At 55.0% G+C, this 8,463-nt stretch overlaps 1 protein-coding gene across 1 annotated transcript in view; it reads left to right on the top strand.

Moving 5' to 3' along the window:
- The first annotated feature begins 6 nt into the window (after nt 1–6).
- The window catches only part of SLC22A4 (solute carrier family 22 member 4), a 31,709-nt gene continuing 23,252 nt past the window's right edge, over nt 7–8,463 (top strand). Inside the window, exons 1-2 of the mRNA XM_085312761.1 lie at nt 7–467; nt 7,705–7,808. Of these exons, the coding sequence (XP_085168887.1) occupies nt 75–467; nt 7,705–7,808 (497 nt within the window). The 5' untranslated portion in view covers nt 7–74. The remainder of the gene's footprint in view (nt 468–7,704; nt 7,809–8,463) is intronic.

The following is an 8,463-nucleotide window of genomic DNA, read 5'->3' as shown; positions in this document are numbered from 1 at the left end:
TCCCTGCCCGCGCCAGACGGGGCCGCAGGTAGCGGCGGCCGCAGCTGCTCTGCGCCGCCGCCGCCCGCCGCGCGATGCGCGACTACGACGAGGTCAGCGCCTTCCTGGGCGAGTGGGGCCGCTTCCAGCGCCTCGTCTTCTTCCTGCTCAGCGCCAGCATCATCCCCAACGGCTTCAACGGGATGTCGGCCGTCTTCCTGGCCGGCACCCCCGAGCACCGGTGCGCGGTGCCCCGCGGCGCCAACCTGAGCGGCGAGTGGCGCAACGCCAGCATCCCGCTGGAGCTGCGCGACGGGCGGGCGGCGCCGAGCCGCTGCCGCCGCTACCGCCTGGCCGCGCTCGCCAACTTCTCGGCGCTGGGGCTGCGGCCGGGCGCCGACGTGGAGCTGGGCGCGCTGGAGCAGGAGCGGTGCCTGGACGGCTGGGAGTACAGCCGCGACGTCTACCGCTCCACCATCGTCAGCGAGGTGCGGGGCTGCGCCGGGGGGCGGCCAGCAAAGACCCCAGGCGGCCTCTTTTCTTCGGCGGGGGGTGGTGGCGGGGGGGCGGATAGCGYGGTGCAAAAGCAGGGATGTCCCCAAAGCCCCTCTCCTCCGCGCATCACGGGGCTGCCGGCGGGCGAGCAGCAAGGCCACCGCGCCAGGCCGCCTCCGAGCCCCGCRTCCCCGGGGCTGCTCTCAGCTGCTCGCAGGAGGCAGGTGGAGGGTGGCCCACGCGTCCCGCCGTCACCCGTGACCTCGGTGTCACCCCCCGAGGGAACCGGCTTCCTCGTGGGCTGGGGCATCCTGCCGGGCCGGGTTTGCCTGGGGTTGCTGCGGGTGCTTGGGTGGGCGGTTGCATCCTGCCGTGGCCAGGCGCAGGGCTGCAGCRGGCAACGCTCCCGCTGCGGGCGCCGAGCGCCTCTGCCCGGGGACGCGGCACCGCCAGCCCCGGGGACGCGGAGGGAACCGCTGTCACCGCTAAACCCGTGTCCRGCCCACGGGAAGCAGCCTGGACTGTCCAGGTGTGCTTGCAAACACTTCGGCTGCGGGCTGGAGCTATCAGCCWCTCCGAGGCAGGCGGTGAAAGAAGCAAAAGGAGACGAAAAACTAATCTGCCTTAATGAAGGGGGTTGCGACAACTTGTCTTGGCAGGTGCCGAGCGAGAACCTTTGGTGCCTGATCCGGACGGGACCCCGCAGGGGGGTTTGTTGTGGGAGCTGGATCTGCCCTTACCGGGGTGCACCAGAGAGGCGATTGCAAATGAAGGTGATGGAAGCCAACTGCCGGGTTTCCGTCTGGAAGCCAGATGGAAAATAAAGATACTTGTTTTGGTTAGAACATTTGGAAAAAAATCTGAATTCAGTTTTTAAACAAGGAAAACAAGAATTGATGAAAAGAGGCAGTTCAGTTAAACTTTGGATGATTATTGTTGTGGCCAACAGTTTTCACTGTATTAGCAACGAGAAGCCGTCAGAAAAGCTCAGTGAAAAAACATCTTCAATTCTAGAAATCAGTTGAGGAGCAGAGCTCGACAGTGCCCGGTTAAGTGCTTGCTGTGCCACGTTGTCCAACATCGGTCTCGCTCGCGGGGGATGGCGCATGAGCGAGAGCGGTTGTCCCAGAGACTGCGTGTTTTCTATTGTCTCTGCTATAAAATGAATTTAAATTTTAACATATGTATTATTGTTTCCTCTGAAACTTAACCAGCCTCTGTGTTAATTCCAGATAACTGTGCTCAGAGCTGACTCTAATTATAGGCTACGGCAGAAGCACTGCGTTTTGCCTCTCCAGGAGAGGTGTTAACATGCAATTAATTCCCTTGGGTCTTCCTGTCTTCCCTTGCCTTCCCCCAGGTCCCCTCCGCTCCCTGGGATGCAGGCTGCCTGCCTGCTCGCCCCACCCAGAAACATGGCACGTACCCCCCAAAACCTCCGCACCCCCTTGCCAAGGGCGGCACTGGTGAGGAAGGCTGGGCTGGAGGCTGCCCGCCTCTCGTCCACGTTACTCTGTCCAGACCTGTTTTCCCAGCACTGAAGTTTACTCTTCCATGAAGGTGGAAGCCAAAAGCTTTGACTGGGCTTCTGGGAAGAAGCAAATGCCAGGAGAGCTGACCCATGAGTTGTCTGCAAAAAGCACTGAAAAGGTAGTGATCAGCCCTGCCCGCGGGGGAGGATTTAGGGAAAAATCCTGTGCTGTTGTTCAGCAGATTCTGGCCAAAATGTTGCTCCTTCCTGCAAGGCCTCTGAGCTTCTTGCTGTTTCTGGGATGTCCCTCTTGAAAGCAGGGACCAGGCTGCTTGCTTCAGTGTCTGCCACGATGGGATGTGCATGTCCCCACGTGTGCAATCAAACGGGGAACTCCTGGTTAGCAGAGGGTGCTTCCCCAAAGCCATGGGCAGCAACGGTCCGTGATGGGCACCCTCCGTATCGGAAGCTGAAAGCTGGTTGCTGTGGTTTGAAGGTGTCTAAAGAGATTTTCTGTTCCTTTATGGCTTTTTCTCGGTAGTGTTTCAGTAGACCTACCAAACTAGTAGCCTGTTCTGTGCTTTGGCATGGAGGCATCTGCTCTTCTTCATCCCTGATGGATGGGGTGRAGATGGTCCCATGGCGAGGTCTGGTACTCGTGATACAGCATACTCAGGAGATGTAGACCACGCTGCAGCTGCAGTCATGACAACAGAGAATATTTTGAWTTTCTCTTGAGCTGTTTGTCTTCAGATTTACTCTTGGATGCATGGTCCAATTTTCCAGATTTTATAGCCTTACTCCTTTTTACAAATCTGCATTAGCTTTTTCTTCTTTGATGTGATCTGGCTGATATTCAGGACGGATAATTAGTGGTTTCTGATTAATAAAATCAGATGGCACTTTCACTTCTGGCAATGAGGAAGGTCTTCTCTATTATTTCTGCTTGGTGATTTTCAGAAAACTTGTAGATCTGTAGTGTTCCTTGCTGGCAGGGTTGGGCAGAACTTGCTGCTCCATAAGCCCACAGTGAGGTAGTTCATGGGAAGGGCTTTGAAGTATCTGATGGTCGTAAAGTGATTAAATGGTGTTCGTCCCACGCAGTTTGTATATCTAGAGGTAAAAGCATTTGACTTGAAGCTTAAATGAACTTTGCTTTGTGGTATGCTTAGCCAGGGACTTTGCAGAATTACTTATTTGTGGGTTAATGAATAATTATTCAAGTAAAGATAGTTTGGAAGTTGTAGCTGCAGTTAATTTAGGAAAAAATCTATGTTGTGATTACAGCAACGTTGTAATTTTAGTGTTACAGTAACCGAACAGCTATATTGGATCACCCCGTCTTCCCGCGCTCATGACAAGAGCTGAGCGTCGGCACTAAAACCGTCCCGGGGGAGGACGCGCTGCGCGGGAGTGCGGGCTCCGTGCGGCAGGGCTTGGGCGCCGTCCTGCGACCGTCTCCCAACGAGCTGGTTCGTCGAAAGCCTCCGGGCAGGGTTGGGTGGGAACCTCTCCCCGCGGAGAGGATGCTGCAGTTCACAGTCAGCCCGGGATGCCGGGARTCTGGACAGAAGCTCTGGGACGGAGGCCCGGGAGGGTGGAAGAGCAAAGGTGCGTCCGCCCGCCTCGTTCGCCTCCGTGCCCGCGAGCGCCTCCGAGGGAAGCAGCTCGCCTGACCTGCCACGGAGACGTGGAGATTTTAAGAAAACCTTCCTGCCTTTGAGGACGGTTGAGCATCGACAGAGCGGCGCAGGGAGGCTGCGAAACCTCCCCGGGGGCTCCTGCGAGCAGGGTAGATGCCCTGATCCGTGCTCGCAGGAGGTGGGAGCCCGGAGCGCAGCAGGACTCGCGTCCTGCAACGAGCACGGGGAAACCCTGGCCCGCTCCAGCGTCCGCAGCTGCCTGGTGCCGGAGCAGCGCCGGCGAGACTCGTCCCGCACCGCTGCTCAAGCAGCCGCCGGCGCCGGAGGCGCTGACGTCGAGCTCGGACTGACGCGACCTGCCGAGGGAGATGTGCAACACGCCGCCTTTCGCCGTGTCCCGAGGCAGCCGGGGCCGCTCGTGAGGCCGCCGGCGCCAGGAGGGTGACACTGGGGAAATCCTGCCTCTCCGCTTTGCGCCTGCTCCACCGCTGTGTAAGGACAGGGTGGAAGTTTTCCTCYGTGTGAATGCCATTAAAGGAGGAAAATTTGCATTTTTATAGAAGACGAGGTGTATCTGTCCATGCCGAGCTTTATAAATCACGGTTCAGGTCCTGGGCACTTTKTGATATTTGACCTAAAATGGTCAAATGGATTTAATTGGCTTGTTCATTTTCTGGTTGGATGCAGTGAGTTCATTTATGTGCATTTTCTCTATCCAGCCAGTTGTTGTATGTTCAGCCGGCCACATCCTGCAAACCTTAAAGAAYTGATATTGCATAGTTAATTTTTGCAGCATACACAGTATGTCCTAGGAAAGAGTAGACTTGAACAGCTATGTAGGAGGCATTTGGCACCAATAAAATGCAGGAAGCAACTTAGTTTCATGAGTAAATATTATTTAGCTGGTTTTATTTAGTAGTCAAAGTGCCTTTGGTGCAGTGTAGGCATTTAAAAAATGTTAACGTTTAACCTTGAATGTCTGAAGTCTGAAAGTCAAGAAGCARCCGCTGCACTGTCAGGCTGCAGAGTGAAATGCCCGGTGGTGACGCAGTTAAGAAATGGCAAGCRTTGAGCGTTGGGGTTTAGCTGCTGGCCGCTATGGCCGGGCCGCCGGCGTCGCGCCGGGAAGGGGCCGTCACCGGTGAGCTCTCAGCCCGGGCCGCTGGGGCAGGTGCAAGGCTGGCGGGAAGCTTTGTGGTTTCCAGCAGTAGCACTTTGTTTTGGAGGCAGAGCCTGCAGCTGGGCTGGATCGGGGTTTGTGACTGTCCGGAGAAGGCCACCCCAACCCATCAGATCCCAACGTGAACATCCAGCCATCCCAGATATCTCGCTCTGAGATATTTATCCTCTGCATTGTGGTTGAACTTGGACATCAGCAGTTGCATACCTCAAATGCTTCAACTCCTAAGCGCCTAGCAGAGAAGGATGAACTTGTATCTCAGCGTTTGCAGTGTCCTCTGGGAGCAAGTTCATCCCAATAGCTGGGCCTGCAGCCAGCATGTTGCTCTTGTGCTCGTAGGGCAGCGAGCACCGAAAGCCCTGGGGACTAGCGATAAGTCTCCTGTGCTTCCCTTAGGAGTGATAAAAGGTCATCTGAAGCCCATCGCTGGGGAGGAAGTCACCTCTCCCACAGCCGGGGTTCGCCATCTCCCACGCCGTCTTCAATTTCATCCGCTCCGTTGCTGGCTGCTGTCGGTACCGYGGGGTTCCTCGGCAGTTTTGGGGAGCTCGTCTTGCATTTTAATATCCTGAATAATAGTTGGCTTCATCTGCAAATTTTGCCGCCGTRTTATTTATCCGTTTCGCTAGATTCGTGCTGAATGTACCAAGCAGCGCCGCCCGGGGTATTCGGGGAACCTTTGGCCTCTCCGCTCTCCACGGGACCCTCAGGCGGTGGGTGAGCTTTCCCGAAGATCTGGGCACAAATCGCAGCCTGGGTCCCTGCGGAGCTTTTGCTCGTCGACGCGCTCGAGGGACGCTGGTAGACTCCTGAGGTGCAACTTTCGTGCATTTGTTTTGTGTTTGAGGGGGAAAATGTAGACTATTGCATGCTAAATGAATCATGTACTGAAAAAGCAAGAGAAACAAATTATTTAATGCAAAAATGTGTCCAGCGTTCATAATTTCCAGCGGTACTTTTGAGTGACATTCCCGCAGCTCCTCGTGCCCGAGGAGGGAACGTTTTGTTCCCGGACAATCTTTGCGCGGGGAACGCGGCGGCGGCGGCGGCGGCGGGGAGGCGGCTCGCGGGTGCCGGCCCGGGCGAGGACGTGGCCCGAGGCGCTCAGCAGGGCTGCGCCGTGCGCACGGGCCGTCGCTGCCTTCCCGTTTCCTTTTCCCCTGCTTTTGTCAGGTAAAAAGCTCGATTCCCTTTCACGCCAGCTTTCAGGAAGCTGCATTGCAGAATTTTGCTTTATTTTAATGTGGGGCTTGATTTCCAGCAAGTTTCTTTACAGAAATCTCCGTTTTCTCTTACATGTGAAACAGACACTTTTTCTTGAAAACAGAACTGTTCTACAGATGATTTTTTTTTCAGGACTATCACCATCCTTGAAGGCATCAGAGCCTTCCTTATGCAAACACTTCTGTCTTATCAAACACAACTGAGACAAACACAGATAAACACCCAGGCCTAGCCCACGTCTATCGGCCTTGTTTCTTTTTTCCTTTTTCCAGCAGTGACTAGAAAACGTTTTACAGAAATGAAATATTTCTTTCTGCTGTTAATCAGATTTAAGCATTTGAGGGACGTTCCGTTCATCAGGCCCGAGTCTCCCCTTCACCCGGCCGCGCGTTCGTGTGCGGTTTTCGGCAGCGGCCGTGGGCTGCACTTYGCAGCTTGGCTGCCGGGGTTATTCGGGCTGCTTTGCCCTGCAAGCTGAGGGGACGGGCTGCACGCAGCACCCGCCCCGCCGCCGCGGGGCGACTTCATTCTGGTTTCCTGAATTCCTGAAACAGGCATTGATTCTCTTAAACTACGGTCCAGAGCACACTGCATCAGAGCGCACCGAGTCTTCGTTCGGGCTGAGGTTTGTTTTTGCCGGGTTTGCTCCCAAGCAGCGCCGGTGGCAGGGGGATCCCGACGCTGACCCGTTGATCGCTCCGAGTAGCTTTGGCAGGACTCGACTGCTGTCAGATGGTGTCTGGATCTTTTTTTAATGCAAGAGTTGCTCTTTTTTGTTGTCTGCAACTCGGCTGAAGAGCAGACAAAAGTTTGAGCAGCCCACAGAGGAGCTTTCAGCTCACGCGCCCGCGCGGTTTTCTGCTGCTCCTGCCTGCGGAGATGCCTGGGCACCTCATCGCCCCGTCGCGAAGGGCACGTCGTGGTAGAGGAGATTGCCCCGCTCTCTGATATCAAAGCTAATTATTAAAACTGCGGTGTACTTTGATCTGAGGTCTAATTAGCTTACCTTCGTGGCAGAATTACCTAATCAGAGGYCGACACGTCTGAAGTCCGTACGCATGAGCAGCCTTGGCAGGCGTGCCTCCGCCGGGGGACGTTCGTTTGAGCAGGAGCAAGCCGYGGCAGAGGCACGCTCGGCTGTATCCGGGGTGCCCCGCGGCGCAGCACGCAGCTCCTGTGTTTGGAAACCTCCTCTGGGGTTACTAGAGGCTCTTACGAGGTGGAAGATTCCACGTTGGCTCCGGTCCTAAAATCGCAGTCAAAGCCAGTTCCCCTAACGAGGATGAGCAGTGAACGGTGCATTGCCTCTGCAGGTTRTTAGAATGAAAAAGGCTTTGAAAACACTTTAATATGAGGAACGAGATTTTATTCTATGCGTGCCTTTTTATCAACCCCCCACGGTTTGATAACCCGGGGTCGGCATCTCCTAGAGGGTGGAGGAGCCCCGCGGCCTCCTGAGGTCTCCTCCAGTTCCACCTGCCCGTGGGAGCTTCTTCCCGTTTTTGCTGGCCCTATAGCAGCATCTGAGGAGCTGGAGACAGGCAGAAACACAAGTGTGGGCAAACAAGAGCAAACTGCCTTGAAACCTGYGTGTTTTCAGGCACATGCAGTCAGTAAGCGACCGGTTTCGTTGCTCCGCGGTGGGTTTTGGTGCACATGCCTTTGAACGCCGCGTTGCCTGGAGGTCTCAGCCTCTCCCGCTTCTCTTGCAGTGGAACCTGGTGTGCGAGGACGACTGGAAAGTGCCGCTCACCACCTCCTTGTTCTTCGTGGGGGTGCTCATCGGCTCCTTCGTATCGGGGCAGCTCTCCGACAGGTAAAGCCGCTGCTCCTGCACTTGCTTTTAAAGAGACTGGAGTTAAGCCTCTCTGCTACRCCCCGACCGATGTGCATGCGCAGAAAACGGCCAGAGATGGTGGATTTTTTAAGAGGCGTAAGGGAGTTAAATGCCCAGTTCTTCTCATGTCCCATCAAAATTAGGTAACTGACTTTGTTTCCTTGAAAATCCCAACCCAGTTCCACCAGACACCGAGATTTATGGCCGCTCACACCCGGCAGGACAGAAGGAACCGCTCTCTGCGGTGGGTGATSGCCTTGCTCTGTAGCTTGATGTGGTCGCATTCACAACCAAGTTTRTTTCTTTAGCCATCCTTTCTAATAAAGATGTTATTCTTCATAACATGTTAATTCATTCTAGGAGCTGTAAGACAGGAGAAAGCCTTTCCCCTTAAGGGGGAGGAAGCTCTGCACAGAAAAGATGGTTTGATGGAGCTAAACTACATGTATCCAATAATAAGAAAAAAAGATGACCCATAAAAGGATAGCAATGAGGTGACACTCATAGATGTAAAATGTCAAGCAAATGTTACAGACATTGGGCAGGTATCTCCACGGCATTTACTCTGCCCTTACGAGTGCCCGGCGCAGCGTACGTGCGCCTCTTCTGAGCTTCTGCTTCCCCGTTGGTCTCC

The sequence above is a fragment of the Rhea americana genome, unplaced genomic scaffold, assembly GCF_003343005.1.
Source record: "Rhea americana isolate MKP2758 unplaced genomic scaffold, rheAme1 scaffold_37, whole genome shotgun sequence".
NCBI lineage: Eukaryota > Metazoa > Chordata > Aves > Rheiformes > Rheidae > Rhea > Rhea americana.
This window is presented reverse-complemented; position numbering and strand designations above follow the sequence as displayed.